At 39.8% G+C, this 14,994-nt stretch overlaps 1 protein-coding gene across 2 annotated transcripts in view; it reads right to left on the reverse strand.

The window, feature by feature from the left end:
- Nucleotides 1–667: 667 nt before the first annotated feature.
- Nucleotides 668–14,994, reverse strand: part of bbs9 (Bardet-Biedl syndrome 9) — a 174,741-nt gene continuing 160,414 nt past the window's right edge. For both annotated transcript variants that reach the window (XM_080897378.1, XM_080897379.1), the window contains exon 22: nucleotides 668–3,320. In XM_080897378.1, the coding sequence (XP_080753504.1) occupies nucleotides 2,992–3,320 (329 nt within the window). In that variant the 3' untranslated portion in view covers nucleotides 668–2,991. The remainder of the gene's footprint in view (nucleotides 3,321–14,994) is intronic.

Below are 14,994 nucleotides of genomic sequence, written 5' to 3' on the forward strand. Positions count from 1 at the left end.
GCTGGTAATATCCACCATGTTAGTGTAGAGGCTTATACATAACATTGCGTTCACATTTGTCTTTCTTTAAATATAGGAATTAATTTACAGGACAATGAATAATTGGTTTGGTTCAGAATTAATCCGTATTGTTGTCAACTTTGAGTAGAGTTCTGTTATTTTGACCTCTTTTATTGGCCCAAGATTTTGATTCTTTTTGCATGATTTAACCAATTATGTTTTCCTTCGCTGCTCGGTCCATCACAGATAGTTAGCATCTTCCTCTGCCTTTTGGGTGCTACCGCAGGTGCAAAATGTTTCATCTACATTGTTGTGTTTGTTGGGGGGGAAATTTATAAATATGCAGTACAGCACTTCAGAGTCATACTGCTAGTGATCGCAGATTTATGTAAATTCGACAAGCTGAACGCATTCTGTACTGTACAGGAGACATGGCATGGAGGAGACTGATTGACAGTGGTCTACAGCCAATGAGGACGCAGAACACAATGCACTGTAAAAAAAAGCATGCGAAATTGCACACAAAAAAATCCGCGAAACAGCAAGAACGCGAAAGGTGAACGGCATTATAGGGAGGGGGCACCGTAGACGGAAATCACACCGCATGTATAAACATTAAAAGTTCACCAAACACAATTACAGCACTACCTTTGATAACTTACAGCTGACTACTTTTATTAGTAAACATTCATAAACATGGTTTATTTCATTCACATCGTTGGTGATCTTGCACCTGCTGCAGACTAATGACAAAGTCGTGACTTATTCTGGAGTACAGAAACTTTCTTTTTTAAATGAACTGTGGCTACAAAAAGCAACCTCGGAACGAGAGCTTGGTAAATCTGCACCACTAATACAACAATTACAAAACCTAATGTACATTATAAACATTCAAGGTATTCAAAACATTGCCATGTAGTACCTTGTGTTCACTGGGAACCCTTTATAACAGCACAAACTTAACCTAATTGTCCTTCTTGACAAGGATGAGCTGATGCTGGTTTCGGCTGATCCGTTTTTACCTCTGCTCAAAGTTTACATTTTAAAATATTTACATACAAAAATAAGATATACACCCTTACTATGTCATTTCTTGATCAGATCAGTCAGCAGTAGCCGTAGGCACTGCTGCAAACAGGGACTCTGTTACACAATACAAACTAAATATAAATTTCCCAGCAGACAGAAGGGCTGAAACTAAACATAAAGACATGATGCTTACAGTTGACTTGTAGAGGAGTGCAGAGCCGCTGGGATTGCTGCTGGCACAGATCATATGGCTGAAGTCTATAAGCTTCAATTCTGACTTAAATATAGCTCAAAGCTATTAAATTTATGCGTTTTAAGTGGATTTGTATGAGTGAGTGTGTCCAAAATTATATATTACAATATAATATCACATATTTGTTTTATAAATCTCTAAACCAGGGATGCAACTATATGTTTTAACAAGTAGTGATTGTTTCGTCTGGGGAAAAAACTCAGTGAACGGCTTTTTGGTTTATATTCAACTGTCCAGACAGATTCGCATCTCCACCCTTCAAGCTCAGTGTTGCACATACAGTATGCTGTAAATTTGATCAGCCAGTACAGACATTTAAATTCTAAGCTGACCAATAAACTCACCAGTCTGTACATGCCAGTTCCAGTATGATAAACTCACCAAAGAGCCTCTGTAATTATCTTATTTTGCGTCTTTTTATGAGGACTGGCTAACTCTATTTATATTGTATATTCTTTTCAAACTTCCCTCTCCTGGTGCCTAAATAATGCATACTTTTTGACTTGATAATTCAAAAATGTTTGAACATGGTTGCATTTGTGGTGTTTAGAGTAAAGAGAAGATGTTTCTGACTATGAAATGTAAAGGGACCTATGCGCTTAGACAGAAGTGCTGTCGGACATCTTTGGAAACCCCTCCGCACTCACACACACACACATCTACTTTACAAAGACAAGACACGACCCAAAGTAAGACAATATGCAGTGTTGCTCTACTGTAAATGAACTAACTCTTTGACATCATTTAGTACAGTGCAGTAAGACATTTCTTGCTCTGGTGCAAACATCTTGCGATAACATTGCTGTACGCAGCTGTTAAAACCAGCCTGCCCTTCACAATGTTCCTGACTATTTAAGGATGAGCAGAAAAGGCTGGAGTATTAAACTGGCCGTGTAGACTCTGGACTGCCACGCCGCTTTTTCAGGAAACACCCTGTTGGTTTCCATCATGCAAAAACAGTCTCAGGTTCGACCCCACAGCAACAATTATGTGTCCATCAGCCACCGCATGTCCTTGAGTATCCCAGCTTTAAAAAAATAAAACCCCAGGTCGGAGGGGGTGGCGACGGAACCAAATGTAGGATGTGGCCTTGATTTACCCGGAAGCAGCAGGATGGCTGAACGTCTCAGGCGGTTTATTCTTAGTGGACAGACGGGGGAGGCTCAGGCAAGGCCTGGTGCCATGCGAGGGGGCGACAAGGCGGGTGCGACGTCACAGCCAGAAGTAAGCGTGGGCCGGGGCGTGGTTGGGGATTAGGGAGGTACTGGGCTGTGGGTTCAATTGCTGCTGAGGCGGAAGAGGAGAAAGTCAGCAAAATGTCTGAGAGGAGGACAACTTTGCCTTCCTCCTCACTCTCCGTGGGTACAGTAAAACTACTGGATGTGGTGGATCAGCAGAGTGTGTGTGTTTTTGAGATCAGCTATTACTAGAACATGTAAATATCCCAATAGGAGGAAACTGTTTTGCTGCTAAGACATGTGACCTTGACTGAGTCGATTTACTGTATTTATTGTGTATACTGAATATAAATGTGTATTTGTGTCTGATTGAATTACATGGCTTTGTATATGTTTAAATGTGAACTGTATATAAACACATGTATATTTATATGTACGAGCCCCCAGATGTGCATATTGTATCTGTATATGCTGTTTAGACATGCTTTGTTTCTGTATGTGTGTGCATATTATGTTATCGCACTGTTTCTATTAACCCTCCGCAGCCTCTGGCTCCTTCTTCTTCTCTTTCACTTTAACTGATGATCTCCTGGACACTTTTTTGTCTCCTGCCTCCTTCCCTTCCTTCTCTTTTTCCTTCTCTTTCTTCTCCTTTGATGACTCCTTCTTCTCCTTGGAAGAAGATGATTCCTTCTTGGACTCCTTCTTTGCCTCCTCTTTGGGCTCTTTAGTTGACTCCTTTTTGGATTCCTTCTTCTCCTTGGATGACTCCTTCTTCTCCTTTTTTGTCTCCTTGATCGGCTCTTCTTCTTTTACGCTCGCCTCTGATGGTTCCTTGGACACCTCTTTCTTCTCTTTTTCTAGAGAAGAAAATAAAAAATATGTAAATTTTCTTACATATGATTTAATATCTCTACTTCTTTATTCAAAAACATTACATTCATCACATTCAGTATCAGGTCTCAGCCAAAGTGATGCCGAAGTTGAGAGTGACAAGGGAAGCCTGGGAAGAGCTGTAGAAGCCTGCTGTCACCGTGACCCAAGCGTCAGAGAAGGGTAATAAAAAAGATGGCTAGAGGTTTGGTCTGAAAGATCAGAAGGTCACAAATAGTAAATTTAAGCTTGATTTGACTCTTAGGTCCAAAAAGTCTTAATTAATAGCTAAGCTGAGTCTAAATTGAATTGTCACTTATTTATTCTCACTTCAACTAACTCATGAAGGCCAATCTTGGCATCATAGCAAGTTTAAACCCTTGATTTTAGGCAAGAAGGCAGCTCTTTCCATCCTCACTTTTGAATTAAGATCAAAAAACAGTCCTAAATCCATCCATGTGGCTGCAGTTAACAAGGGGCCTGCAGCCAGAGGAATTAAACTGCAGGCACAGTTGTTTAAGACTGTTAAATTATTAAATGCAATGAATGAGACGGATTAGAAATAAAACAGAAGACGAGCAAAAGTAGTAATTGTATTATTTTGCAAAACCATGTCGATATAAGTGAAACTATTAGTTGCACTTATATTATTCATTTAACAAAGTTAGTTGCACTTATATTGTTAGAAAAATCCTAAAACCCCTGATGGTTTAGTGGGTATAAGGAACCCCCAAAATAATGGCATAATGGTACTAGAGAGCATTAATGTGAAAAAAACATCCAGCATCTATCATTTTAAATACCAGTTCAGTCAAACACTCAGTGTAGCTATTACAATAATACGGGGTTATGCTGATGTTGCTTTAAGATGATGATGCTAATGCTATAAAACAAAGATGAGATCAGAGTGGCAGCGGATCCATGCCAGGATAATTGTTTTTCTGCTGTCTGACAACAGGAGCCGAAAAATATGAAAATAAAAATTATAAAGTGAATCTGTGACCACAATGTTGTAGAGAGGACTGACTGGAGCAGCTTTCCCACAGGTGGTGGCCTAGATGCAGTTTTGTTGTTTACAAACTGCAAAGAGAATAAAGAAGAAGAAGGGATTTAGCCATGTAGACACACGCAAAGACAATGGTGCTGTTCAAAATGTTAATGGGCCACAGATTCTCTCAGACAACTTTAGATGGGTTGTATTTTAAGTCCATTAGGAGTAAGAATGAGGATTAACTAACGTTTACCCAATCAGCCTGTGTTTTAACAGAGTGATGCAAATACACTGCAACTCCCACGGGTCTTTAAAATTAAGACAAATTGACTGACAACAGCACCTGCTGCATGACAAAGGACCCCCACTTAACTAGAGTCAAGGGTGGGCCCTTGCAACCACAGACACACAGACACTCACACACATGCGCACACACACTCTGCAGCGCTGCCTTCGCTGGATTGGCTTTCTGATAAGGTGATAACGGTACGGGCGTCTGCCAACAAAGAGACACGCTTCTTATCTCCATGAGAATGGAGAGGGTTTTTCAGACTGGAGACTACAGCCTGGTATCTCACTGTGTTTGCGTGCGTATGGAAGCACACACAAGAGCTACCTCTTAGAATATCTGCCAGTGTTTACGTGTGTGGATGAATCTGTCTTTGCATGTATGTGGTGGAGACTACAGACTGCTCCCTAAAGACTGCGCATGTTCACAGACTCCAGAGAGAAGTTCTAATCAGACAGTCCATCGTCTAGGGCTTAAGAAAGAGAGACTCTGGTAGTATGTGTGTGGGTGTGTGTGTGGCAGATGGGTGTCTGTGTGTGCTGCAAATAGCTGAAAAGTTTTTACTATATCTTTTTATAAAATCACACTTTACATTTAAATTAATCCATTAGATCACGCACCGGGCTTTCGGTGTGTGCTAAAAACAAATTAATGCAATAAAAAAGAACTGACTTTGGCTAAAATACCTTAAATCTCTTAATGACTAGAATCGGTAGTTTGGTGTCTTTTTCATATCTTAAGTATGTTGTTTTGTATATTAGTCAAAAGTGGCTAATTTCCTTTAATTGCTAAATCTGCTCACACAGGCAAGAAAATTGAAAACACACATGGATGATAAGACATTAGACGTTATGGTCTGCAGCTTCATTGTTTGAGTCTCTGTTGAACTGTTTAATGGGTGAGGCGGTTGATTAAGCAGCTTGTGTTTCTAAGTACACCCACCCAACCAGGTCTAATTAGATCCAAAAAAACCCACAAAACCCCTTAACTGTGCCGATCCACTTCACGCTCTAACATGCACAAAATCTATCGGCTTCTACAGAACAAGTGAGAACAAATAATTTGGAAGCACAAACAGAGAGAAAGCTGACCGCAAACTGTTCTGCAAAAGAGCAAATTTCCACTTTGGCATGCAAATTCTCCCCCTCCGCCTCTCTCAGTGACCTCAGAAGTTTTATAGTTCAACATGAAAGAAATGTTGGGTGAGGGTGTGTCTCTATCTAAGAACTGCAGCTATAAAGAAATAAAGACCAGAGAGAAAGCACATGCATGTGAAAATAGCAGAAAACATGTACACATCTGTGTTTTTGCAGGTGTGCTACGCCAAAGACACTATGCGCTAATCAATGATTTTCATGTGCATCAACAGCATTGGGGTCTCTGATGGGAGTAATCCTGTAATGACCACCTAATCCCAACTGGATGGTAACTATCTGGCTAGCATTGCAAACACACTTTCTTCCACATCATTCATCAGCAGCTGAGCCAACAGATTCCAGTCTGTGCTTGTAAATGGTAAATGGTAAATGGCCTGTATTTATATAGCGCTTTTCTAGTCCCTAAGGACCCCAAAGCGCTTTACATATCCAGTCATCCACCCATTCACGCACACATTCACACACTGGTGATGGTAAGCTACATTGTAGCCACAGCCACCCTGGGGCGCACTGACAGAGGCGAGGCTGCCGGACACTGGCGCCACCGGGCCCTCTGACCACCACCAGTAGGCAACGGGTGAAGTGTCTTGCCCAAGGACACAACGACAGAGACTGTCCAAGCCGGGGCTCGAACCGGCAACCTTCCGATTACAAGGCGAACGCCCAACTCTTGAGCCACGATCGCCCGTGTTGCACATGTGCATCTGTATCTCTTATGTGCACATTTTTGGGTCTGAGAGATCATTTCATGTGAATAGAGACTCTCTGCAGACGGCAAGACTGAAGTTGACCTTTAAATGATTTTTTAGCATTTTAATTTTAATGTTTTTAATGAACAAGAAGTTATTCACGAAAAGTTAGATGCCTATGACAAATTTCCCATCATTTAGGCAAAGCGTATCAGTGCTTGTATATGAAAGCCAGGAGCTTGTAGAACCACCTTTTGCAGCAGTAATTGGAAAAAAATCATTTGTGTACGACTTTATCAATCTCTTACATCATGGTGGGATTTTGGACCTTTTTTATAACGCTGCTTCATTTGATTGAGTTCTGCAGATATTCATTTATGCAAATCTCTCTAAGTGTCCTGCCACAGCATTTAAATCATGCTGAGGCCTGAAGTTTGACTAAAAACGTCAAAGAATCAAGCAACTTGTTGATTTTTTTTCCCAGCCATTCTGTTGTAGATTTGGTGGGATCACTGTCCTATGGCATGACCATGGCCATCACATTAAAAAAATTTAAGGTAAGTTGATTTATGTGGGCTGACTTTAACCTTTTATTGGTTTGTAGATGTTACCCTCGCAGCATGGTTCTCCTCTAATCAAATTAATATGAGGACGGAATGGCTTATGTATCATCTAATGGATATATTCTACAAAAGGTCACAATGAAAAATTAATTTAATTAAAATCCTTTTAAGATTTGAGAATAAAGATCATCACCAACATAAGAAAAACCACTTGAAAAAAATGTTTTACAAAAAATGTTTGGTTTTTCTCTAGATGAATAAAGGCTACAAAAGACAAAATGTCAGTACAAATGGTTTGACCATTAACAGGAAATTGAGTTCAGCCTGAAACTAAGCCTAGTAGCACCCAAGTCTTAAACCTGGGTCAAACATCTCTGTTTGAAGTCAGAGTTCACAATTTAACCCAATATTGTCCGTTCAGATTAACACTGATGGTAAATCTGTGGCTACAGATGAAGTCAGAACGCACGCAAACAATCATCATGTGAGGCATGGGTCAAACCCTGATATGTTTGGTGTCAAAGGTCCACAGTCCTTACCTCTTAGGTTTGTTTTCACAGCGCAAATAGGTCATACATGTGAATTACAAAAAGGTTGGGCCACCCAGCAATTTAACGTTTTTCTTTTGTGATTAAAAAGATTAACTTGGGTTCTAGCTTAGCAGAAAGCTGGAAATATCTAGCCAGACAGATTTTATTTTTTGTTCTAGGTATTGAGATGTCTATCATTTTTCACTGTTGTGAAAATTTACCTCGTAGTACGTGAGTGAAGGCATATCTTGGCTACTTCAGGACTAAAACCAAAACTTACTGCATGGATAGAGATAAGCAGGAAGAAAGAAAATGTTCCTTTGTAAACAAATTCGGCTTCTAGCAATCATGTAAAATGGGAAACCTGTTATCTGTGAAAGAATTAGGACACTTCAACTTCTTTTGACAAAAACAAATTCAAAATTCAATTTGTGTTTATCTTTCTTTCTTTCTTTCTTTCTTTCTTTCTTTCTTTCTTTCTTTTTTTAAATTGCAGGTCAGATACAGTAAGTCTAAGTTGGGAAGATGAAAGATAAAACTTTCCAAATGACCCAAAACAAATCTTCTGCAGTTCTGTGGTGCACTTTGTTGTTACTTCTGAAACACCTCGTGTCCATACTTGTATAAAAGCTAACAGCTAATAATGACCAACATACCACTTTATTTTGCTTCTGTTATAGTTTTGTGGTGCTGAATGGACAGTTCCCTAAAAATGATTTTGCATGCATCTTACAGTTTACTCCTGTTATCATGTATGCTTCACTGTCACAACACTTTTTTCATTAAAGTTCGACTATAATAGATTTAGTGCTGTTAATTTTTTACTTTGTTCATCTGCCATCTTGAATCACTTCATTTTTAAAGCGTGGTTTCAGTTTTCTGATGCCAGTGTTTTTGAGTCTCATTTCCGTATTCACAAAAAAGCAGGTCTTACAAAAATGTTAATGAACAGGAAGTCATAGTCAGTATGAGTTGTGACAGCAACGACAGAGGATACTTTCATGTAGTCTGAAGCATAAAACTTCTTTGTAACACTTTAAAAATAGAGCAAGCAAATCTGTGGAAACCTTCCAGGCATTTGTATGTCAAAACCATTTTCCAGCTCTCATGAAAACCACCGTCCTGTCTTAGGTTTTCATTTGTACTCTCAAAGCAGGAAATAAAAGTGTGTGTAAAGCCAGATCCTTGTGGGAGCAGTAGCAAGGAGTTGATAAACATTGACGTTGTAAGACAAGAAGTCAGCTCCCCTCCTCTATGGAAACCTAAAGGGGTCAGGTCACATCTTGTCAGTCTGCTACTTCAACAAACTAACAAAGTGGAAGTGTGCAGACTAAACAATGAAGAAACGTGTACTCTACATCACTCATAGCCACGAGGATCGAAGTGACGTTAAGCCCTTTTTGCATGGGACACGAGCTACCTGGAAAGCCTGGTGGTTTTTGTCAGAACTTAAACAGTCACAGCCTTTTTTTTAACCCCATGTGAATCTGCTACAGCTGTGTCTGGATGGGACCTGTTTGGCAGGAAACCAGGGGTAATATATTTCTTGTATTGCACATCATTGGTTAGACCGAATGGTCATTAGGGGAAAAAAATCTATTTTAATAGTATTCTACCAAATTACTTAGGAGGTGTTTCATTTTAGAGAACACACTTTTCTGCAAGAAAAAAAAGAAATAATGCAGAAACTAGGTTCCTTAATGACATGATTGCCTTTGTGTGGTTTTTTTAGTAGGTCCTATGTAACTAAGTTATGGAGTGGCGCGTCCCCTCCAACCCTAGTTTGGGTTTCCATATTTCCAAATTCATTTTAGAACATCTTAATTTGAACAAAGACTGTTTATTGGTCCATTGTGGTAACTTAACCTCGGCTGCATGATTATTCTTGTGTCATGAAATCATTTTTTTGTACACATATTACTCAGATTTGGGTTTGTGGTTGCCAGTTCAAATCCCATGATAAACTGTGGATGGGAAAACTGAATGAGCAATACTCTGTGAACACCCAGCTGCTGCAGGGAAGCTGCTGGATGGTACAGGGCAGCTTTCAGTGCTCTACACAGCTGGTATAGAACAGGAAGGTGAACTTTTTTGGAATATAAAGTCATTTTCTTTAGTGTCTTTTCTTAGCCTCTTCATTCTTTAAAACCAAAGTAAAAGATCGTTAGTGGATTTATTAAAGACAAAAAAGGACGAAATAGTTAAATGTATGGCTAGCACAGAAAGATCAGTAATGGGTTTAAATCATCTGCATAGGTGTTTAATAGTGTGGAAAACTACACTGTACACATGATGTCACTAGTGTTAGTATGTTCTGTCCTTCATAAGCAACAGCAAATTTGACAAAAGGGTCACCACTGCACACACTGTAAGCAGTTTTGAGCAGTTTTGAGCTTGAAAAAAAGCTTGAGCTTGTACACAGAAGTTGTAGGTCCCTTTTTGTGGGAACCGGGTTGTAGGATTGTGCTTGCTAAAACTAAAGTGCCTTGACTACCCTGCCTAACGAGGTTCTGAATGGCACTGCTTTCTGTACGTTAATGTGCTTCACCACCGGAGTTTAGAATGCAACACTTGTTTGTTCCTCACGGAACAAAAACAAAAACCACAGCAACAAAAGTCAGTGTGTTGATTAGATAAGGGGAGTGACGCTATCTGCACCATGTTCAAAGCCCACATGTTCTGCCTGGCTTCACATGTTAGCGACGGATCACGACTCTGCATTCATCTGCAGGCAGCCGTAGTCAAAATAGAGGAGGCCGCACAGATCGCCCGCATCCCGACCCCGTCAGCATGTAGGACAGTGCAGCAGAAACCTGCTGATTTACAGAATCCACTCTGCAGAGTGTGTACGAAAGAGAGGGCCAAGTGCTGACTGATTGGATCTGTGGTGGAGTGTGTGTCTACAAGTGTGCATTTGTAAGTGTGTATGCCTACTCATATGTGTCCGTGTGTGTGCGCGTTTGCACCTTCCAGACAAGGCGGTAGAATAGGACACAACAGGATTATGTGAAGTTGAAAAACAAAGCTGTGTGGTCGGTATTGTGGGGAAACGATAGTGTGAGACACGAGAAATGCGACACATATAAGACAGAAAAAGACAGAAAAATCATTTAAAAATATTATTCACAAGCCAGAACATACAAAAACACTAAACACTCTAAACAGATTTACTGACTTACACATGGTGCACTAATTTATTTCCTCTTTAGAGGGTTAAAACTTTGCTTTTCCTTATTTTCTTTTGTATGTTTCCGTCTGTGCATGTATCTCCTCCGAGGCAAATGGTCAGGATTCAGATTGCTCTAGACCCTCAATTTCAAGGTAACTTTCTCTACCTTTGCATCTTTAGGGTGTCATAAAGTGTGAATATCACTGATATACTGCTCTGCTTGTGAGCACATAAGCCCCTCCTACCAGCTGTCCAAACCTTTTGTTTAATGAGGGTCAGCCAATAAGACGAAAGTTTACTTAAAGTGAGGGGGGAAAAGCTAAAATGGTATATTACAGACATTGGTTAAAATGAGGGGATTAACCAACATCCAGTATGAGAAAAGCAGCATCATGTAAACTACTTTGGTCAGAATCAGCTTCATTTTATGATTTCAACATAATTTTTCTACTGAAGAGACAAAAAGCAGACTAAGAGCAATGAAAAGTCAGCGAGAGAGAGAGGAGTTTGACAGCAGCTGGACAGGCAGTGTTTAATACTATTCTTGGTGTGGAATGTGCTGTTGAAGCACAACAGGCCTTTCCATTGGTGGGTGTATGTGTGTATTTGCAGACCACTGACAGCTCAGCTAAGACTGAGCCATACACTACACCTCCCATGGAGCACTACACACACAAACACAAAATGTCTTTGCAAGAAAAAAAAGAACACATATTTATGAGAAACTGGTCATTTATACACGGGCACAGACCGGCTATTACTGTAGACTGTTATTCACGTGATGATGGAGGATGTCTTCACCAAATGATATTGCTATAAATATTCCTCAAGCAGACAAAGGAGTAGTGAACCTGTGGTTAAAATCTTAATCCCTATAAATCATTTATTGAGTATAAATAGTTTTAATTTAAATAAAGAAGTAAAAATAAAAGGCCAACCTCTTTGGGACTAGAAAAAATAAGTGGTTGTCCAGTGATTGCATTGCACTCTCAACCTCTTGGCAACCACTTTCTATCACAACGCAGTTTCACAGGTCACCAGGTGGGAGGCAATTTGTTTCCACTTGCAGTCTGACTTAGATTGACTACAACCAGTTGCAGACAGATTGGTGAAGGTTTGCAAATAATCACTGCCTAATTTATAAACACAGACAGACTGTCAACACATTACAGTTGATCTGAGTTAGTCTGCACCAATGAAGCCAACTCACATGCACTGCTTCTCTTTGTAGTATTTGACTTGACTCAACTGGTTGTATTCTGGTTATTTTCCATATAAGAAAAGTTGCAGAGTGCCTATGTCATCTTACAGTTAAATTGTTGATGAGGATTATTAACCAGGCAACAGGTGGGATTTAAAATACTATTGTTACTTTAAATTTGGGCATTTGCTATAGCAATGGACACATATGTTGTCAGATAGGTCACACAAACTAGTTTCAAGATTTGACTCGCAAAAATGTGTTATTCTGAACAGCATAAACCACCTAAGCTACTTTTCTACTTTATTTATTTGAACATCAGTTAGGGACTTAGACCCTCACAGATTTATTAATATGGAATTAGTACATTTATTACTGAGCAAAAAACAGAGCAGAGGGGAGATGGGAGTTAAAGAAAACTGGAAAAGAAAGGGAAATGCTGAGGTTTGTGTAATAACAGCATGAATTAAGGAAGAGACACAGACAGAGAGGAAGATGGTAATTCATGTTTTTAAAATGAGACAATAAAAGAGAAAAAAGAAATGAGAGACAAAGATTTATAGAGCGAGAGAGAGAGAGAGAGAGAGAGAGAGAGAGAGAGAGCGAGCAAGACTGACTGAGGCTGCTGCTTCCATTGCTTGCTCTCTCTCTCTGGGTGTGGTATAGTGGGTGGGTTCATTCCCGTGGTCAGCTAAGATATTTTCTCTCTGCTCAGCTACGCCCTGCCACTAACCAGCATGCAGGCACACACACATCCACACACAAACACACACATAATGTACAGAAAAATATACAGTGGCCAGGCCGAAGAACCAGTCTTTTGGCCTGATACAAAAGGACATGAAGTTTTCCAAGTCTGGTGGTGACACAAAATCTCTTCCTCTCTGTCCCTCGCATACACGGACTGATTCGCACAAACACACAGATGCACACATACACGCCTCCGTCAACTTCCTCGGCACTCTCTGCACTCTGCCTTAAATACAGCCAACCACATCAGAAAGGGCATTTACAAAACTGGCTAACTTACACACACACACACACACACACACACACACACACACACACACACACACACACACACACACACACACACACACACACACACACACGCATACACACATAAGCTCAGTTTGCAACACATCTCGTATGAACATATGTCACGACCCACACACATAAGCATGATGACAATTTGCATATGTGAACACAAACACTCCAAAAACATAGGATGCAAAATCTAGTGTTTGTATGTGTTGGCTTTGATGTTTTGTTCTGCCCATTGTTCTGCTCTGAGACACAACAGTTCATCCCTGAAGAGTGTTTGAACACCCACACACACAAATACCCGCATGCACAGTATATATATAAGGTGGATACCATCTACACACACAGTCAGCACACAAAAATAGCGCAACAAGAACTTGTCTAGTTCGTTTTTGCATGTGGAACAAAGAGAAAAAACCTAAATCATTTTACACTTTATTTTCATATTCATACTTCTGTCAAACTTTATCAACTCTACACTTGCACAAAGATTTTCAAGGTAACTGGAGATCACGCCAAAGTCCTGTGGATCTCTTTGCAATGATGTGTATAATGAATGGATTGCATTGAGATCAGGACTTCTTTCTGTCAGATGTCCTTCTTAAAGTATTGCATAGACATGTGTACCTAAAATTACACACAATTCTAGACTGATATCAACCAGAGGTGTCAACTCCTTACACACTGTTTCCATCTGCAGTCTAACATTGACTCTACCTAAATTGATTTCCAGTGGGTGTGATTTTCCAGTCACTAGAGGCCAACATATCCACCCAAATTTCATCATTTCAAATAAACTCGCTTCAGCGGGCCTTGAGATTGGAGTGGCGCAAGCTAAAAATGATTCAGGATGTTCCTGCATTTGTTTGTCATTCCTTGGTGTTGCCAAAAACAAGTGAGAACAGGCCATGTTGCACCACATTGCTTGACAACAGCTTGTCAACAGCATTAGTCCTGCCCAGTGTGATGAATGGCAAATCCTTGGTCTACCATGGCTGCTAGTAGACACTGTAAAGTAGAATAAAGTATCCTTTCAAGTGCTTTACGACAGAATGCTAAAAACATAACAACAAATAGCAACCCAAAAGTAAACCAAAAACCTAAAATATCTTATAAGTGAAAAAAATTATGTTCAGCGACCTGGTTCCTGACAGAAGATCTAGCAAAAGTGGGAAGAGAACCCAGGGTTTCCATTACCTTAGACACAAGTCTGTCAGTGGCACAAACAAGGACTTCTGTTATTTAAATATTAAGTGAGAGAAAATTGTCTGCTACCAACGTTTAATAGGGTCTAAGAACCTATAAAATATCTTTAACTTGGGTCCTAAAGAGACACACAGCTGAATTAACGTCCTTAAAATGCTCGATATGTGCTAAAAAGGGAGCAGCTATAAACCGTAAGGGCCCAAAACAGAATCTAGTGGCATGCCATAGGCAAGAGAAGTGAGAGACCCATAGAAAAAGATTGTTGTGTCAGATGTGATGTCTTTGAGCAAAGATGCAGCTAAAATGTTGACAACAGGCGGATTCTTTCACTGAATTTAATGATTTGACCAGATTAGGCACAGAAACGGGTAAGAAACTTTCAAAATCCTTTCTATAAGCACAGTCCTTTACATTGATACATTCATGCCACTTACGCAGACAAAAATATGCCCAGTGTGCATTTGTTAAAAATATAATATGTGCATTTGAAAACAGCCAGTCTGGTCAAGCCCTGTACACTGACACACACATGTTCACACTGTGAATGTAACAGGGCGATGAAACGTGAGCTTTCTTACTATCTGTTCAACCCAGAAACACATAAATAATATGTAGTTACTGAAGAAACGATTAAATTCGTAACCAGAATCTCACAGGTTTTAGATATTAAATAATTATTTTGTCACTCAGTCTTTCTATTAAGGTTCCAAAGAAAAAGCTGGTATGCAGTGGATAAAGTGATAATCAGGAGTCTTCCTGAATGTATAATTTTAGCAGTGCCCACAGAGGAACAGTGCTCTTGTTATGCTGAGATAATATTAA

Source organism: Rhamphochromis sp. 'chilingali' (assembly GCF_963969265.1).
Source record: "Rhamphochromis sp. 'chilingali' genome assembly, chromosome: 11".
Lineage (NCBI taxonomy): Eukaryota > Metazoa > Chordata > Actinopteri > Cichliformes > Cichlidae > Rhamphochromis > Rhamphochromis sp. 'chilingali'.